A 27,810-nucleotide genomic window follows, 5' to 3' on the forward strand; every position below is an offset into this window, starting at 1 on the left:
AAATAGTTATGCAAAATAGTTTTTTGTGTTATGCAAAAAACTATTACAAACACTGATCCCCAGCAAATAAGGGCACCAAAACCACCAGTTGAATTTTCTCAACACTGTATAATGATGCTGAATTCTAAATTCTAAACCACTCTAAAACCTAGTTCCTGCAAAAACACTTAGTTTTCTCACTTTACAAAAGAAGCATTTCACACCTTGGAGAAATCAATCTCACTCTTTTCTTTAACTCCTAATGAGATGCGTGAAACACTTTCCAGGATTGTCCTGCTAAGTACCCAACCATTCACACCTTGTTTTCCATCAGCACTGAAACAGTTAACTCCTCTACACCTGTCCTATCAGGCACCTGTCTCCAGAGCCCTCGGCCAATCAGGCGCGAGTGAGGGAAGCTACCTGTCAGCATGAAATAAATGTGGGGAGCTGGTGAGGACAGGAATCAAAACAGGCTCACTCTCATTGAGACGCACAAACCCACAACCACTAGAGGAGACTTTACCCAAAGGAACCTAAACTCTGCTGTCTTGGAAAGGAGTCATGACCAAAGAGATTGAGTAAGTTGACAGCTTCTTTATGTGGTTCTCTGTGACATGCTATGTTTGTAAGGCCATCATTGTAAATAAGAATTTGTTCTTAACTGACTTACCTAGTTAAATAAAAGGTTAAATAAATAAAAAAAATCTATGTTTTACGGGGTTAAAGGGGGTGTTTTGTGGCTAGAATGTGTTCCTTAAAGGAAATGTGTTTGGACTTGTGTCTTGTGGTATATACCTGCTAAGGTAAAATGCAACCGGTCGTATTAGACAGTCTAATATTCTAATGCCATGTTCACGTAAGTAAGTTATTTGCGTAGAGCTTCCTATTGATTGTTTCCCAAATGGGAAACTCTGGATCGTCTTTCTTTTCTACGATAACCGCGTGAACGTGGCATAAGTGCATCCGTTGGTTGGAATGATGTAAGGCCCTTTGGCTGTAACTGCTTTTGGTTCTGCAACAGTCTACCTCTTAATTTCCCTTCCTCTGATCCTTTATCTAAACTTCTCTGCTGAGGGCCAGAATAGATAATGATGCAAGCGCTGACTTGTCCATTCATTCATCTTCTGTTGAACAGTAAGAGTTACCTACACTTCCTGAGAGAGAGGGTGAGATATGCAGGGCCCCCCCCTTCTCTTCCTCTTTATGTTGTGCAATGAGACCCCCATGTGAAAGGTGTGATTTTTAGAAAAAAACGTATATTTTGTGGAGAACCCCCCCCCCCCCCCCTGAATGTGTTGGAGAGCCTGGTACATGACGAGGTGGAATGTATTGAATTACATAACGTAGTGGTGAAACTCTAGACAGGGATTCTCTATTGTAACATCTGTATTGAGCCGTATTTAGGGGAAGAACCTTACCAAAAAAGATTGCAGTCAGAGTGCAGTACACTGCAATTATAATAATATAATATAATATGCCATTTAGAAGACGCTTTTATCCAAAGCGACTTACAGTCATGCGTGCATACATTATTTTATTTTTTTTGTGTATGGGTGGTCCCGGGGATCGAACCCACTACCTTGGCGTTACAAGCGCCGTGCTCTACCAGCTGAGCTACAGAGGACCAGTATACTGCAATTACTGCGTCCAAAATACCACAGTCGACTGCAGTTACTGCACTTTTACTGCAGTTTCAAAACTGCAATCTTTTTTTGTAAGGGGAAGAGTAGCTAATGGAATGTTGTAGTGTTAATGTACACTGACGCAGGTGAGTGTCTGTAGAGGGAGAAACAGGTGTATCTTAGAACAGGTGTCTGTTGTTAAATCAGTCTTTGCAGTGGTGGGTTGCAGTTTTGAGAGAAGGCATTTTAGTAAACAGTTGTATAGGTATCTTAAGAGGTATAGAATGACAGTGATAATTTTATGCTAATAAGCCTCATTGTAATTCTCTCTGTCCTGGTCAAACACAGTGGGATGTCAATGCCTGAAGTCTTCCTTTTGTTGTCAGCATATTATGTGGTAGCTCAAAGGTAAACCTGCTCTGTTTGCACGCTGGCCACTCAACTTACAGGAGGCGTACCCCACTCTCAGTAGCCAGGAAATTCCCAAAACAAAATCCCACTTTTCTTTCTGTTTATCCTGAGGAGTTACTGATCCTTCCCCTAAATCCCTTGTTTTGTGTCTGGACTTTTGGCAAACTTTTGGAAACTCAGAGTCTCCCAGGTGACAGCTCGGATCCTGACCTTTTTTACTTAAAAATCACTACGACCCTAGGAGGGGAAAGGCTTATAACAAATACATTCTCATAAGTGATTTCTTTATTTTCTTTTTTTTTAAACATGATACTGTTCTAAGGTAACTGATATTATGATCCAGTTCACGTAATACTTTTGAGGTTATACAAGGCATATTTGTGTGTGGGTGAGCTCTTGACACCTATGCGGTGAGCAGCCAAATCTTAATAAGATCTGTGGTTTTGCAATCGAAACCCTCCTCCTAGCCCAGGGGCAAGTATGTGCAGCGCTTAAGGTTGTTCTTAGCATGCAGACACTCACACCATAAAGTCTTGCATTTCTACTACAAAGGTTAACATATGCACAGGCAAAGAGGCACTTCCCACAGCCAAAACATGCCAAAAACTGAATTTAATTATTAAGTCAAGTGCTACCTCCTTCACTGCAATGCTTTATTCAGAATGTGAAGCCTACCAATTTGATCTGTATTATATCTATCTATAATGGTGAGTTCATTAATGTGATTTTTCTGCTGGTCTGTGCGCTGCAGGACTCTGGGATTGGTCCTTCAGAACGAGAGCTTCAACTACCAGTGTTACAATAACCTCATCATGGACTCCTGGGCCTACACAGACAGCCTGCTCACCTACGAGCAGTGCAAGGTAACGTGTGTGTTATAACACCCGTTTAAGTTCAACCTGTCTCCTCTGTATGTGTGTTGTACTGAAACAACTCCCTGTTGTTGTCTCATGTTCACAGACACCAAAAGAACAGAAAATGGTTGCATGCAGCCGAGGCAGCAGTATGTACAAGCCAGAGAGGTAAGATTGATATCTAAGCAATTTTTTTACACTACCAAGAGTATGGGCTTGATTGAGCGATCAGGGTAAAGGCCAAGAGAATGTCACCTGTCAATCAAACCGTAGAGGCAGACACTAAAGGGGTATGGGGAAGATAGGAGGTTAAAGGGATTTTTAAGTGGTTCCCGGGTGGTATTGGGAGTTCCTATGTCATGGAGTCAAGCCTCTTTACATGGAGTCAAGCCCCTTTACATGGAGTCAAGCAGCAGAGAAAGGGCAGGGCTTTGGCGAGGTCAGAGTTGGGTGAGCTAGTGGCTAATCCCCCTGTCAAACAGAACCCCAAGGGATTATGGGCCGTGGTACACCTCCTCCTGAAAAACACAGTCTCTGACTCACAAAAGGAGGAGAAGCAGCCCCAGCTATCCCTCTCACTCACCCTCTCTTTTGTCTGGGTTGAAAAATTGCCGTCGGTGGCCGCGCTGTTGTCCCGTCAAACACGGCAGTCAGTCCCATAGATAAACTCAAATAAAGAAAGAGGGAAACAATATTGGGATTAGGCGGTAAACTCTCTTTAGTTCACTTTCAGTAGCACTGTGTGCTCAGTGGACTCTGAGAACTACACTGGCTTTATTCATGCTTTATTGACTTTTACACATTTGTAGTCTGTAATTGTGTGTATGTGTGCTGCTGTACAAAAGAGGGGGTGGCCAATTGGGTTTGTCCTGTATCTAAACTCCTCCCCCTCCCCACAACCCAGGACACTGAGTGGCTCCTCCCCCGAGCTGGTCTCCCTGGAGACGCCTACCAACATCATCAACAACCCCCAGGAGGCGCTGGACCTCAACAGCAAGCTATCGTCTCTCTGCCCCCCCTCTGTCCCCCAAAACCCTCTCCCCCTCAACTCCAGTGCCGACACCTATGACAAGCAGGCCATCAACAACATGTTCGACTCCCTGCTCTCCCAGAAGTGGCCCACAGAGACAGTCTTCCCTGAGGCCACCACTGAGGTAAGCTTACAGCTCTAACCAGAGCAGCCATCTTGTTTATTTGTCTATATCACAACTGGTGGTGTCCTTTGTACATTTTCATCTCTGGCAACTTCTCATCTCCCCTTTCACTTCTAGTTTCCCTCCATCTCTCTCTTTCTTTCTTTTTTCACATTCCATCTCCTCGTTACTATTTTCTTGTGTTCCCCTGAAGCAGGCTCTACCCTACAGCGATCCCTTTACCAAGCAGCCCAGCCCAGTGTACTCTGACTCCTACACCAACTCCCCTCCAGAGAGATACAGGTAGCTATGTGCCCTGGGAATCAAATCAAATTAGAACACCTGTGTGATGACTTCAAAGTCATTATGTCAGCTTGAACACTGAGCGATGCCCAGTATCGCTAATGCTAATCTAATTAGGCTAAAGGTAATGAATATCATTGACATTCCAATGGCAAAGCATAATGCTGACCATTACCATTCTTCTCTGTCTTTTCTGTCTCCAGGAATGATTTCCAGTTCATTCTGGGAGCCCCTCAAGCCACCCAGCACAAGTCGTCCCAGCTGCCCATGGTTTACCTCAACAAAGGCCAGTTCTACCCAATCTCCCTACAGGGGGTGGACAGCCTGTCCTCCAACAAAGTCAAGGTGAGCCGAGCTTTGATGACATCATAGGATGTTCTATCTGACACAACCCCAGCGAAAGTATGTTCCTTCAAAAAAATCTCCCTTGGTTCACTATTGTTGACTGTCATGGTGGATCAGGGCAGGAACGTTGTTCTCTCTTCTTGTGATGAGTGATTTTGTTTTTGGTGTTCCGCCAGGCTCTGTACATACTTCGTATGGCGGGGCCAAACCCAATGCATGTCAGCCAGTTAGTCAGGCCGAGAGGGAGAACAGGGGGAGAGGTGAGGCGCTAAAGGCCAGGGTGACAGCCCTCTCTTTTCTCAGGTGAAAAGAGAGTACACACACAAGCCCTGCTAATAGCTGGTGACAATTCCAGGAGAGAATTGGGGATTTGGAGTAATAAATGCAGCGGCTGACATCTGAATGAAACGGGCCCAGTAGTTTGTCTTTCTCTGAGTCAACGATGCACACAACGTACACAAAATGTACCTTGTCTGATGGTCTCTCTCTCTCTCTCTCTCCTCTCTTTCTCCAGACGGTTGTCATGGCGGTGTTTGAGAATGACAAGAGTGCAGAGATCCAGCTGAGGTGCTGGAATCACTGGCACGCAAGGCAGCCGACCGTTAAGCAGAGGGTCATTGACATCGGTATGCACAGCAGCCTTTACCATGTACACACAAACACAAGCATAGTATAGTAACAGAAAATGTCAATGACTGGAAGATTTAATCAGTTGTTGTTGTTGCTTTTTCGTAGGCCTGTATTTCTTCAGAAGAGATAACCACAATCTGGTTTCTTTCATAAGCCTGGATCTTTTCAGGGCAGATAACCACTTAATTATCTCTGAACTAAATCAATATCTTTCTATCTATCTTCTAGCTGACTACAAAGAGGTCTTCAGCGGCATCAGCCATGTGGAAGAGGTGGCCTTCAACGCTCTGTCCTTCATCTGGAACCCCAATGAGGAAGCTAAAGTAAGAGCAGCCAGGAAACTGGCGCAACAGTGGAAAAACACACACGCTGACACACACACAGATAAAGTCATAGCGCTTGTAACGCCCCTATTATTTACCTAGCCACGCTATCCGTTCAGATGAAATGGGGCGATGAGGGAGCGCTGAGGGTTGGGAGGGGAGGAATCCCTGGCATGCGGCCGCCCCGGGGCGCCTGTCACCACAAGGCAAGAGCGACATGTCGAGAACGCTTACTGCAATCTGTTCAAACCCATAGGGGTGGGGCAGTGAAACTCACTGCAGGTGGAGAGAGGGAGAGAGAGAGCGAGAGAGAGAGAGAGAGAGAGAGGGGAAAAGACAGGTTGGAAGGAATGAGAGAGAAAAGCTAATTTCAACACCTGTTGTCACAACCAGTGATCTACTAACTCATCCCACTTTACGACTGGCCCCAGAACAAGTCCGTTAAAATCAGGGCCTCTTATATCCTGAAACCTTACCAAGACACAGCCATTGTGGAAACATGCTAGACTTTTCTGTTATACTGTACATTTTTCCACAAGTGGAGGGTTCCCAATCCAAAAAGGTGTCATCACAACACGTGTCCATAGATTCCTAGTTTTGGTTTTGTTAAGCTTTTTCTGTCCCCACACTTCTTCCCGATCAGAGATGTGTCTAGGCTTGTCACTCAATCCTTTTATTTTCTCTGTCACACCTAAGAGAAAATATCATAATTGGAAAAGAGTAGCCAGCCAGCCACCCACACACACGCGACGTTCTCTCTCTGTATCACTTCTTATTATATGACATTGAATAGAACAGCAGTGAAGCAATTGTGAATCGCGTAAATGGTTTAATGATTCTCAAAGTTCTCATTACTGCGCCAGGACCTTTTTGAAGAGCACCAAAACAGTTCTAGAAAGTTCTCCAATTCAGTAGCTGTTTAATTTTTTTAATTTATTAGGATCACCATTGGCCAATGCTAATGGCGACAGCTAGTCTTACTGGGGTCCGACACATTACAGAAAAATTACTTTTAACATGTAGTTTGCGTGTGTATCTATCAGTTACACATACATGTCAGTACATGCACACAAAATGTAGGTAGCATACGGGAGAGGCGTTGTGCCGTGAGGTGTTTCTTTATTTGTTTTTTGAAACCAGGTTTGATGTTCACTTGCGCTATATAAGATGAAGGGAGTTCCATGCATTCATGGCTCTGTATAATACTGCACATTTCCTTGTCTGATATCATGTTAACCCTCTTATCCTCTCTCCTTCTCCAGGTGTACATTGGCATCAACTCTCTGAGTACAGACTTCTCCTCTCAGAAGGGAGTGAAGGGGCTTCCTCTCAACCTCCAGATCGACACCTATGATTTCAGCACCGGCACCAACCGCCTCATCCACAGAGCTGCCGTCCAGGTCAAAATCTTCTGTGATAAGGTCAGTAAAGATCTCTATGTATCTCAAATGTCAAATTTTTTGAAGGGCTTATAGATGTGTCGTAGATGGGTTGTTATTCAGAAAGTATTCAGACCCCTTCCCTTTTTCCACATTTTGTTACGTTACAGCCTTATTCTAAAATTTATTAAATAAATTGTTTTACTCATCAATCTACACACAATACCCCATAATGACAAAGCGAAAACATTTTTTTTGCTAATTTTACTAAAATATAAAACAGAAATACCTTATTTACATAACTGTTCAGACCCTTTGCCATGAGACTCGAAATTGAGCTCAGGTGCATCCTGTTTCCATTGATCATCCTTGAGATGTTTCTACAACTTGATTGGAGTCCACCTGTGGTAAATTAAATTGATTGGACATGATTTGAAAAGGCACACACCTGTCTACATAAGGTCCCACAGTTGACAGTGCATGTCAGAGCAAAAACCAAGCCATGAAGTTGAAGGAATTGTCCATGGAGCTCCGAGACAGGATTGTGTCGAGGCACAGATCTGGGGAAGGGTACCAAAAAATTTCTGCAGGTTTGAAGGTCCCCAAGAACACAGCGGCCTCAATCATTCTTAAATGTGAGAAGTTTGGAACCACCAAGACTCTTCCTAGAGCTGGCCGCCCGGCCAAACTGAGCAATCGGGGGAGAAGGGCCATGGTCAGAAAGGTGACCAAAAACCCGATTGTCACTCTGACAGAGCTCCAGAGTTCCCCTGTGGAGATGGGAGAACCTTCCAGAAGGCCAACCATCTCTGCAATACTCCATCAATCAGGCCTTTATAGTAGAGTGGCCAGGCGGAAGCCACTCCTCAGTAAAAGGCTATATGACAGCCCGCTTGGAGTTTGCCAAAAGGCACCTAAAGGACTCTCAGCCCATGAGAAACAAGATTCTCTGGTCTGATGAAACCAAGATTGAACTCTTTGGCCTGAATGCCAAGCGTCACATCTGGAGGAAACCTGGCACCATCCCTACGGTGAAGCATGGTGGTGGCAGCATCATGCTGTGGGGATGTTTTTCAGCGGCAGGGACTGGGAGACTAGTCAGGATCGAGGGAAAGATGAACGGAGCAAAGTACAGAGGGATCCTTGATGAAAACCTGCTCCAGAGCGCTCAGAACCTCAGACTGGGGTGAAGGTTGACCTTCCAACAGGACAACAACCCTAAGCACACAGCCAAGACAACGCAGGAGTTGCTTCGGGACATCCAACCTGACAGATCTTGAGAGGATCTGCAGAGAAGAGCGGGAGAAACTCCCCAAATACAGGTGTGCCAAGCTTGTAGCATCATACTCAAGCAGACTCAAGGCTGTAATCGCTGCCAAAGGTGCTTCAACAAAGTACTAAGTAAAGGGTCTGAATACTTATGTAAATGTGATTTCCATTTTTTTTCTTCATAAATTTGCAAAAATGCCTAAACCTGTTTTTGCTTTGTCATTATGGGGTATTGTGTGTAGCTTGATGAGGAAAACAAACAATTTAATCCATTTTAGAATAAGTCTGTAACGTAACAAAGTCAAGGGGTCTGAATATTTTCTGAATGCACTGTATGCTTTACAATATATATTTAGTGGTGTCCTCCAAGGTTTGGTACTAAGTCCTATACAGTTAATGTATCTCTAGTTTATGACCTGAAAGCTGTGCAGGTGACAAAAACAGATGCTTTAATCTCAGAGTTGTCTGGTTCATAAATTGAACCTATGTCATTGATCCCATTGTTGGCTTGAAATCCGATAGTTGTCGTCAAAAGCCCCTATGACCATGTAATCTTTTCAATCTATCCGCCTTTTGGACTGTCATCCGCTGCCACTAGCTGTTTTGACACAGTAGCGTGATAATGTGTTGTGGCGCTCACTGAGACACAAGCCAAACAAACTGGTTTAGCAGCTGGTGAATGAGTGTTGTGTCATGAATGTGGTCTCTCTTATTCGCTCTATTCCAATGTGGGGGGGGGGGGGGGGGGGGGGCTAGCTCAACCATGACAGAAAAACTGATTTGTATTATTTTATTGCTGCTTCTTCTCTAAGAGATGCACCTATTGTATGGCGGACTGGTTAGTGTGTCAGAGTAGAGTTGTGACCGTGTGTGTCTGGGTCTTTCTCCTCAGGGTGCGGAGAGGAAGATGAGAGATGAGGACAGGAAGAGGAGCAAGAGAAGGGGCAAGACTGTCATCGACTCCAAAAGTACGAGTTCTTCAGGCACCGTCTTATTATAGAAAAAATAATCACAACCTACATCCGCACACAAACACTAACCCAATGACAGATGTAAACCCCAGGAGACATCTAACACCATGTTGTGTCTAACAGGCTGACTACAACAGGCGTCCACGTGCACCATCGCACATGTTGATTTTGTCCATGCACACCAGACGCAATCAGGACACGCAGGTTGAAATATCAAAACGAACTCTGAACCAACTATATTCATTTGGGGACAGGTCGAAACGCATTAAACATTTATGGACATTTAGCTAGCTAGCTTGATGTTGCTAGTTAATTTGTCATGGGATATAAACATTGGGTTGTTATTTTACCTGAAATGCACAAAGTCCTTTTTTCCTGGATCTTTGTAGAACTTTGACCCATTTTGAGTCACCTACAATCGTGTGTTCTCTACTCCGACAATTAATCCACAGATAAAAGGGGAAATTTAGTTAGTTTCTAGGCATCTATCCCCCTTCAGTCTTCTTCTTCTTCTTCTTCTTCTTCTGTGGACTTGATATGGCGCTTGGCAACCAGCTTTAAGGTGCATTACCACCACCAACTGGACTGGAGTGTGGACCTCAGTTCAGCTTTCAGTCACCCACGTGGGTATAGGCTCCTAAAAACCAATGAGGAGATGGGAGAGGCGGGACTTGCAGCATGTCAAGGGTGAAAAATAGAACCAAGTTCTATTTTAGCGCCTGGCTACGCAGAAGCTTGTTCGCGCGCGCGAGCAGTTTGGATGAAAAGATTGAATAACATGTACATTTATTTTGCAACGCTCGCACAAGAAACGCAAGCGGTGTGGTTAGCGTGTCAGAACATGCAAATAACTAATTTCATTACAGTTTGGGTATCTGCTTTCATGATGAGGCTTGGCCTTCACAAGCCCAACTCAACTCCATTACGTGATTTAAATAGTCTGACTAAATCAGCAGTGAAATAAGACAAGCAGGAAAGAAATCCTGCATTCTCCGTCTGTGATTGTAATTTAAGGCCCCATGGGTTTCTAACGAAATTGGCATTTTGGGATTTATCCCCACTTGTATAAATAGTGTCACTGTTCAGTACCTATTCTTCCTTAAAGAGGAGAATTCAGTCTCACAAGCATTACAATGTCATAGAGCCAATTTCCCAGACTCAGGTTAACCCTACTCCTAGACTAAAAAGCACCCAGAAAACCAGCCCTTTAGGTCTTAATTAAACAGGCGATTCTATAATGCCCATTCTAACCCAGTGTTCTCCTCTTCCTCCTCAGCCAACAAGGCAGTGGTGTCCAGCTCCATGGGAAGTGACAGCACCTTCTTCAAGACCCTGGAGGACCACGTCACCAACCCTGTCCTCTTTATCCCAGAGATGCACCTCTCCAACATGCAGCGCTGTGGCCTGGTAGGTCTCCCTCCCTCCTCTCTCCTCCCTCCTCTCTCTTCCCTCCTCCCTCCTCCCTCGTCTTGGAGTTCACCACCACAACAGTGAGTTGAGTCATGTTCCCTGCTTATCCTGGGACTGTAGCTTGGGGCTCTGGCACACAAAGGGGGGGGGGGGGGAAAGGGATGGTGTGGGAAAACAAGTTTGTGGGAAAAGTGGGTTGGGATAAGGGAGAGAGTAAGGGAGAGTGAGGAGAGGCAGACGCCGAGATCAGACTATCTAATTGGTGGGCTATTCAGATTCCTCGACTCGAAACTCGACTCTAGTGTGACTGACACACGGGATAACCTGCAGGAACCTACACAAAGACACACACACTCACCTGGCACACACACTCACCGAGCCCCCCTTTTCAGTGATATTGACACAAGCCAGTGGAGGTGGTAAGAGCTGCTGTTCTGACAGGCCTTTAGTTCCCACAGTCTGGGCTTTAGGGAGTGGGGAGTGTGGAGGGGGAGTGGGTGTGTGGAGTGGGAGTGGGTGTGTGGAGGGGGAGGGGGAGTAGGTATTTGGAGGGGGAGTGTGGAGGGGGAGTGGGTGTGTGCTCAGTCTGCTACCAAGTGTTAATACCAAGTGTATATCTCACTGGTCATCCCCAAAGCCAACACCTCCTTTGGCCGCCATTCCTTCCAGTTCTCTGCTGCCAATGACTGGAACGAACTGCAAAAATCTCTGAAGCTGGAGACTCTTATCTCCCTCACTAACTTTAAGCATCAGTTGTCAAAGCACCTTACCGATCACTGCACCTGTACACAGCCCATCTGAAATTAGCCCACCCAACTACCTCATCCCCATATTGTTCTTTATTTTGCTCATTTGCACCCCAGTATCTCTATTTTCACATCATCTCTTGCACATCTATCATTCCAGTGTTAATACTAATTGTAATTATTTTGCACTATGGCCTATTTATTGCCTTACCTCCATAACTTACTACATTTGCACACACTGTATATATATTTTCTGTTGTATTTTTGACTTTATGTTTTGTTTTACCCCATATTTAACTCTGTGTTGTTGTTTTTATCGCACTGCTTTGCTTTATCTTGGCCAGGTCGCAGTTGTAAATGAGAACTTGTTCTCAACTGGCTTACCTGGTTAAATAAAGGTTAAATAAAAATAAATAAATAAATAAAAAATACTTACTAGACACTGCTTTAAGAGAGGAAGCAAGGGAGAGATGTGCCCTAATTTAGGATAAAGGTGAAGGGGGTCATTTGCTTTTCTGAGCTCTGGGATGATTTACAATACTTATTTGAGTCCCATACATCGTTCCATCTGTCAAAGAAAATATGGTCTTAGATAAATGTCTTAGAAAATCCCAGCTTCTTAAGAGGGGAGAGAACTGAAAAATCCCCAAACGAATTAATGTTATCTTGATAAGTAAAAGTGTCTGGAAATGTTCTGTCTTATATACAATAAAAAATGAGACTCGCTTGTGACCGGTTGTGAAACTAACGTCTCTGATAGTCTAGATAGATAAACGTATTGTCTGGAACCTTTTATCTATCTGCATAACGTATTGTCTGGAACCTTTTATCTATCTGCATCTGTGTCACCATTCATGTTTGTCTCTACAGGGTCATGGGAGACGTATTTAGCAGTGATAATAATAACATTCCTATTCATGACTGTCCCAGCCATACTATGGCTGGGATGGGAAATGAAGCAATAACATTCTATAGAGGAGCTGTACCTAATGATTGTTCTCTGTGTAGGCACCTCCCACAACACTGGAAGAAGTTGAAAGGACCTCCCTGAAGAGACTGTACCCTGATAGAGTGGACCAGAGCAGTGGTAGCCCACCTCCAAGCAAGCAGGCCAGATTGGAGGAACAACAGAGAGGTAAAGAGAAAAATACAATTGAAAGTACAGTGCACTTTCTGAATGGAAATGGAATTGGCCAAACCCAAAGCGGGTATACAGACAATACATACGGTACGATGCAAAGAATGAGTTGTCAATATCAAAACCAGAGTACTACTGTGTTCCTGGTCTGTTACACAACCTGACGTATTCTGTTGCAGTAGCGGTGCGTGGATAAAATCACTGGGGAAGCCAAGCCAGAAAAAAAGGGTGTTGTGATAATTGCGTTGTTTGCTCTAGAAGCAGTTAGTTCATATACCTTGTGAAAGTGATATATACAGTATATATATATAAGGCTGAGACAATAAGAAGACACAGTGGCAGAATAAATTCAACCACACCTTTGTTTCATCACAAAACCGGAGAGCAACATCTGTCCGGTGAAGTCCACAAAGCATATTGCATGTAACAAACAGTTACATGACCTACAGCATGGTCAAGCAAGGTAATGTTTCTGACATTTTTGGACTACTAAACAACTATTGATGTAGAACCACGGAGAGTTATTGCAAGTCGCAAAGAAAATAGGAGCTGCCCCTACAATTCCAGAACCATTTCAAAATCAAATCACGTTTAGTCTAATATAGTGACAACTTAAAGATACCAAAAACAATTTAGTCCAAACAACGTAAGCTACACACAAAATTTTTTGAAACGCAACATGCAACAATTTCAAAGATTTTACTGAGTTATAGTTCATATAAGGAAATCAGTAAATTGAAATAAATTCATTAGGCCCTAATCTATGGATTTCACATGACTGGGAATACAGATATGCATCTGTTTGTCAAAGATACCTTAAAAAAGGTAGGGGCGTGGATCAGAAACCCAGTCAGTGTCTGGTGTTACCACCATTTGCCTCATGCAGCGCGACATATCTCCTTCACATAGAGTTGATCAGGATGTTGATTGTGGCCTGTGGAATGTTGTCCCACTCTTCTTCAATGGCTGAGCCAAGTTGCTGGATATTGGCGGGAACTGGAACACGCTGTCGTACACGTGGATCCAGAGCATCCCAAACATGCTCAATGGGTGACATGTCTGGTGAGTATGCATGCCATGGAAGAAATGGGACATTTTCAGATTCCAGGAATTGTGTACAGATCCTTACGACATGGGGCCGTGCATTATCATGCTGAAATATGAGGTGATGGCGGCGGATGATTGGCACGACAATCGGCCTCAGGATCTTGTCACGGTATCTCTGTGCATTCAAATTGCCATCAATAAAATGCAATTGTGTTCATTGTCCTTAGTTTATGCCTGCCCATTCCATAACCCCACCGCCACCATGGGGCACTCTGTTCACAACGTTGACATCAGCAAACCGCTCACCCACACAACGCTATACACGCTGTCTGCCATCTGCCCGGTACATTTGAAACTGGGATTCATCCGTGAAGAGCACACTTCTCCAGCGTGCCAGTGGCTATCGAAGGTGAGCATTTGCCCACTGAAGTCAGTTACTACGCTGAACTGCAGTCAGGTCAAGACCCTGATGAGGACGACAAGCACGCAGATTAGCTTCCCTGAGATGGTTTCTGATAGTTTGTGCAGAAATTATTCTGTTGTGCAAACCCACATCTTCATCAGCTGTCCGGGTAGCCGGACGTGGAGAAGCCGGACGTGTAGGTCCTGGGCTGGCGTGGTTACACGTGGTCTGCGGTTGTGAGGCCGGTTGGACGTACTGCCAAATTCCCTAAAACCACATTGGAGGTGGCTTATGGTAGAGAAATTAACATTACATTCTGTGGCAACAGCTCTGGTGGACATTCCTGCAGTCAGCATGCCAATTGCACATTCCCTATTATTGGCCCCAGCACAAGGTGCACTTGTGTAATGATCGTGCTGTTTAATCAGCTTCTTGATATGTCACACCTGTCAGGTGGATGGATTATCTTGGTAAAGGAGAAATTCTCAGGGATGTAAACAAATGTGTGCACAAAATTTGAGAGAAATAAGCTTTTTGTGCATATGGAACATTTCTGGGATCTTTTATTTCAGCTCATGAAACATGGGACCGACACTTTTACATGTTGCGTTTATATTTTAGTTCAGTATAAATATGTGGCTGTCCATGGTTCTGATTTGTGTGTGTGTGTATGCCATCCTCCTCTCTTTCGTGTTGATGAAACCGTCTATGACTGTCATACAGTACACGTTTTACATTTTTGTTGTCCTAGGCTAACTGGCAAAAAATGCTTGCTCGCTAGCCTAACTTCCTTTCATGGGCAACGATGAGCATACTAGTTAACATTAGCCTACTACATCTAGCTACATATTGAACTTCCATCCTGTCAGGCACAATGTAAGAATGTATGGTTAAATCAGAATCGCTGTTATAATCATTGGCCAGTACGGAGAATGAAGTAAAACCACAAGTCCAAATCCCTATCTCCATCCATGGCTAATTTAGGAAAAGGGCCAATTTTAGCTAGCCACCGGAGAACAACAACACATCGAGATGCAACAATTCAAGTTCTGTCAGTGACATTTGGTATTTTGATCTGATGGACTGGTGTAAAGCCAAATCCAAACTCGTTTCCCTTGAAAAAAAATTTGTGGGTGCGCCAGGACCATTCACAGTTGAGCTCACTCAGTTTAGCTCAACGCTGATTGGCTATTATTTCATACTTTTTTTTTTATCAAGGGAGGTCAAATTCTCACTGGCTTCCTTGAATTCAATGCTACGGGTGGCAAGAATATCATACTCTTTTTGACCAGAAAGCATCAGATAGATGGGCTATACATACAGAGACAAAGGGGCGCTGTTTCGCTCAATTGGATGCTTCCTCCGGTGAGATACAAAATTATGAAACACAGAGAGACGAAAGATACGTTATTTTATGTACATTTTTTTTTTCTTCATTTTCTAGGGAAGCCTTCCGTGAATACACGTCACTGTTCTGTTGTCCTGTTTTCTCCTGGTCTGGTACACAACCTGACGTATTATTTTGTCCTGTTTTCTCCTGGTCTGGTACACAACCTGACGTATTATTTTGTCCTGTTTTCTCCTGGTCTGGTACACAACCTGACGTATTATTTTGTCCTGTTTTCTCCTGGTCTGGTACACAACCTGACGTGTTATGTTGTCCTGTTTTCTCCTGGTCTGGTACACAACCTGACGTGTTCTGTTATCCTGTTTTCTCCTGGTCTGGTACACCTGACGTGTTCTGTTATCCTGTTTTCTCCTGGTCTGGTACACCTGACGTGTTATGTTGTCCTGTTTTCTCCTGGTCTGGTACACAACCTGACGTGTTCTGTTATCCTGTTTTCTCCTGGTCTGGTACACAACCTGACGTGTTCTGTTATCCTGTTTTCTCCTGGTCTGGTACACCTGACGTGTTATGTTGTCCTGTTTTTCAGTACTCCTGTACGTGAGAAGAGAGTCCGAGGAGGTGTTCGATGCTCTCATGCTCAACACCCCAACTCTGAAAGGCCTGAGACAAGCAGTAAGTAGTACACTCTTAATACTTATTCCTTACCCAACATTGTTGTCATTGTCCAAGCATCTCATCGTTCAAGCATGAGAGAATACTGTAGTTGACAGTGATACTCATCTTTCCTTTGTTCCTTTCTCAGATTTCTGAAAAGTATGGCATGCAAGAGGACACCATCGGGAAAATATACAAGAAATGCAAAAGAGGGTAAATTACTTTCTGAGGCCTTGATCTGTGTTTTTACATCAAGAGGAACAAGTGTTAGCATTAGCTATGCTACATAATTAGCAATAGTATTCCTAAGTAGCATTAGCAAGTTACAGTAAATTGAAGGAAAACTGATTGGATTTGACTAAGTAGATGCGCTGCAGGATATACTACTTACCGTAAAAACTTAAATTAATAGCCCAGGTGTTTTATTTGCTTAAATCACTGAACACAACAGGAGCTTATTAGAGACAGGCTTTTATTTGAACCAGGCATCTATTTCCTTAATAGACACAGCTTTCACTCATTTCATAGTTCATTGTTTAATTCCAGCATTCACTTCCAGCATTTAAATCAATTTCTTAATTTCCTGCACTGTGTTATCATTTACACACTGTCACATTTATTTTGTCTTAGTATGCCTCTAAAAAATTGACAGAATAATACTTATCCTCTTTCACTGTGCATTTTCGGTAGTTCTTACTTTCGCCACTATAGGGCGATCTGCCGATTTCTGAGGGTCTGTACTCCCGAAGTTGTTGACTGTTTTTGTGCATGTCAGTTAGCTAACCGTTCTCTGCTGTTAGCAGCCAATGGCTAGCAGTTTCTTACTGGCGATAGAAATGGATGATTGCCATAATTTTTTGTTGTTGTCATTACTGAATTATTTAATGTAGCAAATCAAACATTAAACCTCGTACACAATTTATGGTAATTCATGGTAACCTCAAACAGTTCATTTAGACCCAGCGTTTGTCTGAAGCAGGTGTTTATTTGCGGAAATGTGTGCAGTTGCCCAGCTATTAAAGGGGACAGGTGGCTATTTGTGACTCAGCGTTTAATTCATGTTTTATGGTACCTCGTTTGAATCTTGGTTGAAGTCTTTTTCAAAACTTTTTTTTTGTTTAATTTTGTACAACTTTTTTATTTAGTAGATCAGCTTCAATATTGCAGATAGATTCTGGGTTCTGTCAAACTAATTGTTAGCATAGTTTCTAATCCCCCTATTTAAAAATGTTCCCCCAACCCTACCACCCCTACCCTGATTGGAGTAAACCAATGGACAACAATACATCTTCTATTGATACATACAGCTATTTTCACTCTCATATGCAGAACACTCTAATCTTAATTCCAACCCTCAGATGTCCACAGACTAACCCATCTTTCCCAGTACTCTACCATTTTACTATTTATTTTTGCAATACATCCTTCTATTTTACTGTGATGTCCTCAGTAAGGAAACCAACCAAAGTTGACAGACCGGCTAGGTGAGCTAGCTAGCTCGATGTCTGCTGGAATGTAGGGCGGCAGGTAGTTTAGTGGTTAAGAGCATTGTGCCAGTAACCGAAAGGTCGCTGGTTTTAATCCCCGAGCCGGCTAGGTGAAAATTCTGTCGATGTGCCCTTGAGCAAGGCACTTAACCCTAATTGCTCCTGTAAGTCACTCTGGATAAGAGCGTCTGCTAAATGATTTTTTTTTTTTATATATATATATATAAAATAAAAATGTGCTCTTCCGAAAAAGAAACAGGACGGAAAGATGGATGAGTTAGCCGATTGTTTTACTTTACAGTATTTATGTTTCTGTAATCTGATCTACTCATCCCGTAGCTACACCAAGTAGAAGTGTTTTGGTCTATTTGTTTTGTTGAGTGAAAAGAGGTACCTACTATGATAGACAAGGGTTTTGATTTAAGGCGGAGGGAGCCACCTTATTGTGAAAATATGTGGTTGCCAGGTGCTTGCCATTGAATGGGAGTAACCTTTGAGGAAGAGCTGGTATCTCTATTGGCAACATGTGAACCATGAAATGAAATAATGGCGGCCATTGTGTGTTCAATGCTTGAGCCATAGTCTTTCGAAAGGATTTCTATACTATTCTAGTTTTACATCGAAGGTCTTTACGTTTACTGTAAAGGTGACAACATTTCCCTAAGCTTGAGATCTACCCCTAGTGGTAAAGTAGGCCTGCAGTCTTCACACAAGAATCCATGTCAATGAACGGGTGTAACGCAGTGAGGCAGTAATCTGTTGAAGCTGACTTGATGGAGAAGATTAGAGGGGGACTGTCACCCAGAATGCCGTGTGGTTCTTCTGTCACACCGCCCTGCTGTGTAGGGACATTACATGGAGAACCCAACAGGTTCTGTAGCATTCTCATTCCACGTATAGTCTTCAAATCAAGTCCCTTCCCTCCAGGTAGCGTGAGCAGGCAGGTCGCTTTTACTTACCGTAAAGCCAGGTTGCCCTCTGGGAAAAGGAGTCGGGCCTGATTAATTGTTTGCAGTGTTGAGGGAATTGGAGGCCTCTCACTCTTTTTGTTTCGTGACTACAAAATGTCTCAGCCAGACAGCAGCAAACAATTTACGTAACATGTAGCCTGTTATATAAAGTGTGGTACAAAACATGAATCTGTTCTTTGTCCGTTCTCTTTCAGGATATTCGTCAATATGGATGACATCATCATCGAACACTACAGCAACCACTCGGCATTCCTCATAGAGATCTCTGAAGTCATGAGCAGTCAGTTCCAGGTCACTCTCATGGAGTTATGAAGAGAGGGCGGACGTTTTTTATGTTCGGCCCACCAAATGGCAAGGTCTGCCCAATCAAACTGCCTGCCGATTTCAACCCTTTAAGCACTGCCCTGTGAGAGACTCTATTGGCCAGGCCAACAGGACAAAGACCAATGGGGCCAAAGAAGACACACCATCCGTTCAACCATTGAACAGACTTCAGACCAAATGCTTTATATTGATGCCAGTCACTGACTTTCTAAATACCATTTAACCCCCTTATGACTTTTTATTATGGTTTATATTTTATAACAGAGCGATTATGACTAATTATGATGACGATGCTGTAAATATTTTATGTAAATAGAAATTAATATGACGTTTGATTTATCTCTTTGAGGAGACCTACAGCGATACCATGACCCATTTTTCACAAACATCCACAAGCTACGTATTTCAATTTCAGGAGACATATCGTGAATGTTGTCAACTTTTTCAAAGACTGCCATTCTTGCTGCTTGTCATGTAGTTATCATTTCTTCCAAGAGATCTCAAGTAATGGGAACGGTGCCATTGTTTGATAGTAAAAAAAAGTGTATATATATATATATATATATATATATATATATACCATATTACTTCTCACACCATTATGTTTGCTATATAATGGTACTGCCAATAGGATAATGCTGTAGCCTGAATTGTCCAACACACACCCTAGATTGAACCAAAGTCACACATTTCCCACTTCACGGGTATTGCCTTCACAAAAACCTGAGTGGCCTTCTTTAATAGAAGACTGTACACATTTCTAGGTTGTATTGTGTTACCACAGAATTATTCCCCCAAGCCACTGTGCTATAACCACTATGTTTCAGATCAACCCCTTTCAAAATCTTTTAGCTGAGTTTTTTGTGAAGGCTTTTGGATTTCTCTTTGTATGTTTTTGCAACATTTCAATGCTGTAGCTATATCCCTGTAATATATCTTCTGATTGACCATGGCGATTCTTTTGTATTGATACTCGTTTCAAAGATAAATAAAACATATACGAAAAGTGTACGGGTTTCTTTTTAATGGTTTTAGTATGCTAAGGTTTGAAGACGACCTATGATTCATCCACTTCAACTCAAATCTTACAGAATTACCCTAGACGCAGGCCTCTTACCAAGAAAATGTATGCAAATAGTTCAATTTATATTCCTTGTTTACGCCATTGAGCATATTAGAACATCGCCCAGGGAATTTAAACAGGCCTTTAGCACAGATACTGAATACATGTTCATGCTTGTGTTCTTAGCTCCAACAGTACAGTAATATCTAACAATACACACAAATCTAAAAAGTTAAAGAATGGAATTATGAAATATAGAAATATTAGGACGAGCAATGTCGGAGTCCAGAGTGTGTGAGAGTGTGTGTGTATATGTAATAAATAAATATATATATATATATATATATATATTCAAGGGTTTTTCTTTTTTTACTATTTTCTACATTGTAGAATAATAGTGAAGACATCAAAACTATGAAATAACACATATGAAATCATGTAGTAACCCAAAAAGTGTTAAACAAATCAAAATATATTTTATATTTGAGATTCTTCAAATAGCCACCCTTTGCCTTGATGACAGCTTTGCACACTCTTGGCATCCTCTCAACCAGCTTCACCTGGAATGCTTTTCAAACAGTCTTGAAGGAGTTCCCATATACGCTGAGCACTTGTTGGCTGCTTTTCCTTCACTCTGCGGTCCGACTCATCCCAAACAATCTCAATTGGGTTGAGGTCAGTGGATTGTGGAGGCCAGGTCATCTGATGCAGCACTCCATCACTCTCCTTCTTGGTCAAATAGCCCTTACACAGCCTGGAGGTGTGTTGGGTCATTGTCCTATTGAAAAACAAATGATGGCCCAAACCAGATGGGATGGCGTATTGCTGCAGAATGCTGTGGTAGCCATGCTGGTTAAGTGTGCCTTGAATTCTAAATAAATCACAGACAGTGTCACCAGCAAAGCACCCTCACACCATAACACCTCCTCCATGCTTTACGGTGGAAACTACACATGTGGAGATCATCCATTCACCCAAAGCGCGTCTCACAAAGACACGGCGGTTGGAACCAAAAATCTCCAATTTGGACTCCAGACGAAAGGACAAATTTCCACCGATCTAATGTCCATTGCTCCTGTTTCTTGGCCCAAGCAGGTCTGTTCTTCTTATTGGTGTCCTTTAGTAGTGGTTTCTTTGCAGCAATTCGACCATGAAGACCTGATTTACACAGTCTCTTCTGAACAGTTGATGTTGAGATGTGTCTGTTACTGAATGAACTTATCCTCTGCAGCAGAGGTAACTCTGGGTCTTCCTTTCCTGTGGCGGTCCTCATGAGAGCCAGTTTCATCATAGCGCTTGATGGTTTTTGCGACTGCACTTGAAGAAACTTTCAAAGTTCTTGACATTTTCCGGATTTAATGAGCTTCATGTCTTAAAGTAATGATGGACTGTCATTTCTCTTTGCTTATTTGAGCTGTTCTTGCCGTAATATGGACTTGGTCTTTTACCAAATAGGGCTATGTTCTGTATACCCTGTACAGCAAAAGTTAAATAGGATAGGCCTTGACCAGAATACAGTATATACTGTACATATGAAGTGGGTAAAACAGTATGTAAACATAATTAAAGTGACCAGTGTTCCATTATTAAAGTGACTAGTGTTCCATGACTATGTACAGTGATGGAAAAAAGTATTTGATCCCCTGCTGATTTTTTACGTTTGCACACTGACAAAGAAATGATCAGTCTATAATTTTAATGGTAGGTTTATTTGAACAGTGAGAGACAGAATGACAACAAAAAAATCAAGAAAAACACATGTCAAAAGTGTTATAAATTGATTTGCATTTTATTGAGGGAAGTATTTGACCCCTCTGCAAAACATGACTTAGTACTTGGTGGCAAAACCCTTGTTGGCAATCACAGAGGTCAGACGTTTCTTGTAGTTGGCCACCAGGTTTGCACACATCTCAGGAGGGATTTTGTCCCACTACTCTTTGCAGATCTTCTCCAAGTCATTAAGGTTTTGAGGCTGACGTTTGGCAACTCGAACCTTCAGCTCCCTCCACAGATTTTCTATGGGATTAAGGTCTGGCGACTGGCTAGGCCACTCCAGGACCTTAATGTGCTTCTTCTTGAGCCACTCCTTTGTTGCCTTGGCCGTGTGTTTTGGGTCATTGTCATGCTGGAATACCCATCCACGACCCATTTTCAATGCCCTGGCTGAGGGAAAGAGGTTCTCACCCAAGATTTGACGGTACATGGCCCCGTCCATCGTCCCTTTGATGCGGTGAAGTTGTCCTGTCCCCTTAGCAGAAAAACACCCCCAAAGCATAATGTTTCCACCTCCATCTTTGACGGTGGGGATGGTGTTCTTGGGGTCATAGGCAGCATTCCTCCTCCTCCAAACACGGCGAGTTGAGTTGATGCCAAAGAGCTCGATTTTGGTCTCATCTGACCACAACACTTTCACCCAGTTCTCCTCTGAATCATTCAGATGTTCATTGGCAAACTTCAGACAGGCGTGTATATGTGCTTTCTTGAGCAGGGGGACCTTGTGGGCTCTGCAGGAGTTCAGTCCTTCACGGCGTAGTGTGTTACCAATTGTTTTCTTGGTGACTATGGTCCCAGCTGCCTTGAGATCATTGACAAGATCCTCCCGTGTAGTTCTGGGCTGATTCCTCACCGTTCTCATGATCATTGCAACTCCACAAGGTGAGCTCTTGCATGGAGCCCCAGGCCGAGGGAGATTGACAGTTCTTGTGTCTTCCATTTGCGAATAATCACACCAACTGTTGTCACCTTCTCACCAAGCTGCTTGGCGATGGTCTTGTAGCCCATTCCAGCCTTATGTAGGTCTACAATCTTGTCCCTGACATTCTTGGAGAGCTCTTTGGTCTTGGCCATGGTGGAGAGTTTGGAATCTGATTGACTGATTGCTTCTGTGGACAGGTGTCTTTTATACAGGTAACAAACTGAGATTAGGAGCACTCCCTTTAAGAGTGTGCTCCTAATCTCAGCTTGTTACCTGCATAGAAGACACGTGGGAGCCAGAAATCTTTCTGATTGAGAGGGGGTCAAATACTTATTTCCCTCATTAAAATGTAAATCAATTTATAACATTTTTGACATGCGTTTTTCTGGATTTTTTTGTTGTTATTCTGTCTCTCACTGTTCAAATAAACCTACCATTAAAATGATAGACTGGTCATTTCTTTGTCAGGGGGCAAACGTACAAAATCAGCAGGGGATCAAATACTTTTTTCCCTCACTGTACATAGGACAGCAGCCTCTAATGTGCAGGGTTGAGGAACCTTGTGGTAGCCGGCTAGTGACTAAAGTTCAGGGCATGGTACTGGGAGGAGGCCGGCTAGTGGAGAGAGAGAGTATTAATAGTTAACTATAGTAGTAAAATACAATTTTAGTATATACAGTACTATAGTAATTTGTGGTGTTTTTGTGGATTGTAGTATACAGTAATATTTAGTGTAGTATTTACTGTAGTGTTTTTGTTTAATTATCTTTGACATAGAAGAGGCTTTCTCCTTCAGGAAACCTACTGGAGTAATACCCATAAGAGTACATTTTCCGTAACCTTCAGAGCTTCTGCTCTTTCCTACAGTACAACCTGTAGGGAACACAATATGATCTATACTTGGCATGTACAGGTCGTTTCTCACTTATGGGTGGCACAAATTGAGATATGGGGGAGGGGAATGGGTATATGCAAATTAATACTGTAGTATTTACTATCGTTAAAAAAGTGTAGTCTGTAGTGTTTTTGCGTACATTACTGTAGTATTTACTAGTGTTTTTTTGTGGATAATTCTGCAGTATTTACTGTAGTATTCTACAGTATACTGCAACATACTATAGTAAGCGTCTGTGGTCTTCCAGCAGACCACAGAAGCCAAATGAGCTCTCTCTCTCTCATTATCTCTCTCTCTCATTATCTCTCACACACACACACACACACACACACACACACACACACACAGCGGGTCAGTCATATTTGTGTCAGCGCCAAATGGTTTTGTTTTGGGTGAGGCAATGTCTAATGTCTCCTCTTTCCTCCTTGTTGCTTGGCGGTGTCCTCCCTCATGGTGTGACCGAAGTCTACTGTCTGACTCTTCTGGCCACCATCTCAGATCCACAATCCAATCTGTCTCTCTGAACAAGGACAACCTACACTACAGGACGACCTACATAACCACCATCACTGTGAGGGGAACTCCATTACCCAGAAGTTCCTCCAGAACTCCATTACCCAGACATTCCTCCAGAACTCCATTACCCAGAATAAGAGTAAGAGCACCTCCTCCCAGCTGCCCACTGCACTGAGGCTAGGAAACACTATCACCACCGATAAATCTACAATAACCGAGAATTTCAACAAGCATTTTGCTACGGCTGGCCATGCTTTCCACCTGGCTACCCCAACCCCGGCCACCAGCTCTGCACCCTCCGCTGCAACTTGCCCATGCCCCCCCCCCGCTTCTCCTTCACCCAAATTCAGATAGCTGATGTCCTGAAAGAGCTGCTAAATCTGGACCCCTACAAATCTGCTGGGCTAGACAATCTGGACCCTTTCTTTCTAAAACTAGCCGCCGAAATTGTCGCAACCTCTATTACTAGCCTGTTCAAACTCTCTTTCATAACGTCTGAGATCCCCAGAGATTGGAACCATGCCCCGGTCATCCCCCTCTTCAAAGGGGGTGACACTCTAGATCCAAACTGTTACAGACCTATATCCATCCTGCCCTGCCTTTCGAAAGTTTTTGAAAGCCAAGTTAACAAACAGATCACCGACCATTTCGAATCCCACCGTACCTTCTCCGCTATGCAATCCGGTTTCTGAGCTGGTCATGGGTGCACCTCAGCCACGCTCAAGGTCCTAAACAATATTATAACCGCGATCGATAATAGACAGTACTGTGCAGCCGTCTTCATCGACCTGTCCAAGGCTTTCGTCTCTGTCAACCACCGCATTCTTATTGGCAGACTAAATAGCCTTGGTTTCTCAAATGACTGCCTCGCCTGGTTCACCAACTACTTCTCAGATAGAGTTCAATGTGTCAAATCGGAGGGCCTGTTGTCTGGACCTATGGCAGTCTCTATGGGGGTGCCACAGGGTTCAATTCTTGGGCCGACTCTTTTCTCTGTGTATATCAATGATGTCGCTCTTGCTGTTGGTGACTCTCAGATCCACCTCTACGCAGACGACACCATTTTGTATACATCTGGCCCTTCATTGGACACTGTTTTAACAAACCTCCAAACGAGCTTCAATGCCATACAACACTCCTTCAGTAGCCTCCTGCTCTTAAACACTAGTAAAACTAAATGCATGCTCTTCAATCGAACGCTGCTGGCACCCGCCCACCCGACTAGAATCACTACTCTCGACGGGTCTGACCTAGAGTATGTGGACAACTACAAATACCTAGGTGTCTGGTTAGACTGTAAACTCTCCTTCCAGACTCACATTAAGCATCTCCAATCCAAAGTTAAATCTAGAATCGGCTTCCTATTTCGCAACAAAGCCTCCTTCACTCATGCTGCCAAACATGCCCTCGTAAAACTGACTATCCTACCGATCCTTGACTTTGGCGATGTCATTTACAAAATAGCCTCCAACACTCTACTCAGCAAATTGGATGTAGTCTATCACAGTGCCATCCGTTTTGTCACCAAAGCCCCATATACTACCCACCACTGTGACCTGTACGCTCTTGTTGGCTGGTCCTCACTACATATTTGTTGCCAAACCCACTGGCTCCAGGCCATATAAATCACTGCTAGGCAAATCCTCGCCTTATCTTAGCTCATTGGTCACCATAGCAACACCCACCCCATGGTATGCGCTCCAGCAGGTATATCTCACTGGTCATCCCCAAAGCCAACACCTCCTTTGGCCGCCATTCCTTCCAGTTCTCTGCTGCCAATGACTGGAACGAATTGCAAAAATCTCTGAAGCTGGAGACACTTATCTCCCTCACTAACTTTAAGCATCAGTTGTCAAAGCACCTTACCGATCACTGCACCTGTACACAGCCATTCTGAAATTAGCCCACCCAACTACCTCATCCCCATATTGTTATTTATTTTGCTCATTTGCACCCCAGTATCTCTATTTGCACATCATCTCTTGCACATCTATCATTCCAGTGTTAATACTAATTGTAATTATTTTGCACTATGGCCTATTTATTGCCTTACCTCCATAACTTGCTACATTTGAACACACTGTATATATATTTTATGTTGTATTTTTGACTTTGCTGCTCAGCTTCAAGATTCGGCCCTGATGTCCCTCCTGTATCTACTGCTCACAGCCGAAGAACAAGCAGGACACAGATTATGGAGCGATTTCAGTGCCAACAGAAACTGTATTTGAATTCAATATTTTTTCATTTGTATTTAGATATTGTATTTGAATTCAAAAAATGTTATTTGTAATGCACAAATGGAATCATTGCATTTGTAAATTGAACTTGTATTTCATGATTTGAAACTGAATTAAATGAATATTGCATTCAGCTTTAAAATTCAATTTCAATATGGTAGATATTGCAGATTGTCTGTGTATCAAGTTTACAAACTATAATTTCGAGTTTAACAAAAAGTTTCATATATTCAACTTCTCTGATGCATTCAGATTCAGTTTTCCGTTCTCTAACAGATTCTAAACCAGAGACAACATGATGGTACTTTGCCAACCAGGAAAGGTAGAAGAGAACAGATCAAATCAAACGCTCTCTGTGGTAAACAGAATCTAGCGGTACGAACAGAGTGGTTTCTGGCGGGTTTCTGAACCCAATGTGGCATGTTGAATTTATTTTCATCCTATGAATTTGGCCAACCCAATTTTGATTTATAATTTTTTGGGGGTCGGGGGCTCCCCAGATAGCATATGATAGCAAAATGTGTAGAATTGCAGGAAATTAGCTTTAGAACTGTAAAAAATTCTCTCAGACTCATGGCAAAATATGAACTATTAATACCATGAGATGAGCTATAAAACAGCACATTTTTCTCTCTGACCTATTGCAAAAAGTGTAGAATTGCAGAAAATGAGCTTTAAAACTGCAACATTTTCTCTTAGCCTCATGGGCCCCAAATGCGTTATTCCGACCCTGGGTATGCGTGTGTGTTAAGCATGTGTGTGCATATGTGTATGTACCATATGGGAATGAGTGGGGGTTTTGTGTGAGAGTGTCAGTGAAGTGTGTGTGAGTGTGTATATACACTGAGTATACAAAACATTAAGAACACCTGCTCTTTCCATGACTTTGGCCGTGTCTAAACTTGACAGTTCATGCAGCTTTAGCATTCTGATGATAGAGTTCATGGAATAGGCTCTATGCACGCATCACTTCCGCATTGGCGTAAAAAAACAGACAGTGACAGTAGACCGTTATGATGGCAGAGATTAAGTTGACAAGGTGTTTGCAGGAGTTGCCTAAAGTATCTGTTAATGATATACGGAGGGTCGTCCGGACATCCAGTACGACACCACGTAGCAAACTGGATAAAGGCTTCACATTTTAAGTTTCTTCTTTTCTTTGCAACTTTGAAGGTAATATGCTAACGCTAGCTAGCCTGAGCTAGAAGCCTTGCTTTGGTGTTTTAAGTCATGACTCCGTCCTGCTTTAGGTTAATCATGCTTTAAATAAAGTTTAATCATGTGTATATACCTCTCACTTCATGTAAAAACAGTGCTACAAATGAGATCTCTGTGAGAGCCCACTGCTACCGCTCAATGAAGAAACTAAAGCCACCACACCAGCTGAGAGTAGGACTGGATTAAGTGACACATTCAAAGTTCTGTTGAACTTGTTCAAGGTTCCTGTCACGATCGTCGAAGGAGGAGGATCAAGGCGCAGCGTGGAATGCAAACATATTTTATTAATTAACAGATTTCACGAACAAAACAACAAACGATAACGTGATGTCCTCGGTCTAACACAAACCAACACGGAACAAGATCCCACAAACACTGTGGGAAAACTGGCTGCTTAAGTCTGGTTCCCAATCAGAGACAACAAGCAACAGCT

The 27,810-nt window shown here is 43.0% G+C and overlaps 1 protein-coding gene across 2 annotated transcripts; it reads left to right on the top strand.

Moving 5' to 3' along the window:
- The first annotated feature begins 442 nt into the window (after positions 1–442).
- LOC311145918 (grainyhead-like protein 3 homolog) lies at positions 443–19,112 on the top strand. Of its 2 annotated transcripts, XM_084182301.1 has the most exons (15): positions 443–560; positions 2,767–2,878; positions 2,976–3,037; positions 3,774–4,023; positions 4,217–4,305; positions 4,509–4,650; positions 5,165–5,276; positions 5,509–5,603; positions 6,866–7,024; positions 9,144–9,219; positions 10,499–10,629; positions 12,387–12,513; positions 15,901–15,986; positions 16,117–16,181; positions 18,621–19,112. In XM_084182301.1, the coding sequence occupies exons 1-15, from the start codon at positions 544–546 to the stop codon at positions 18,736–18,738; spliced, it is 1,641 nt and encodes a 546-aa protein (XP_084038427.1). In that variant the 5' UTR covers positions 443–543; the 3' UTR covers positions 18,739–19,112. The 2 variants fall into 2 exon arrangements, with proteins under 2 accessions (XP_084038427.1, XP_084038428.1); XM_084182302.1 differs by lacking the exon at positions 18,621–19,112 and having other exon boundaries at positions 449–560; positions 4,220–4,305; positions 16,117–17,009.
- Positions 19,113–27,810: the final 8,698 nt, after the last annotated feature.

The sequence above is a fragment of the Coregonus lavaretus genome, assembly GCF_964263955.1.
Source record: "Coregonus lavaretus genome assembly, chromosome: 18".
Lineage (NCBI taxonomy): Eukaryota > Metazoa > Chordata > Actinopteri > Salmoniformes > Salmonidae > Coregonus > Coregonus lavaretus.

What these genes read in the sequence shown, in the direction of transcription:
- LOC311145918 (XM_084182301.1), top strand. An exon ending in TCAAAATCTTCTGTGATAAG is followed by an intron (nt 7,025 to 9,143) that starts GTCAGTAAAGAT and finishes CTTTCTCCTCAG; the next exon opens with GGTGCGGAGAGGAAGATGAG. An exon ending in ATTGGAGGAACAACAGAGAG is followed by an intron (nt 12,514 to 15,900) that starts GTAAAGAGAAAA and finishes CCTGTTTTTCAG; the next exon opens with TACTCCTGTACGTGAGAAGA.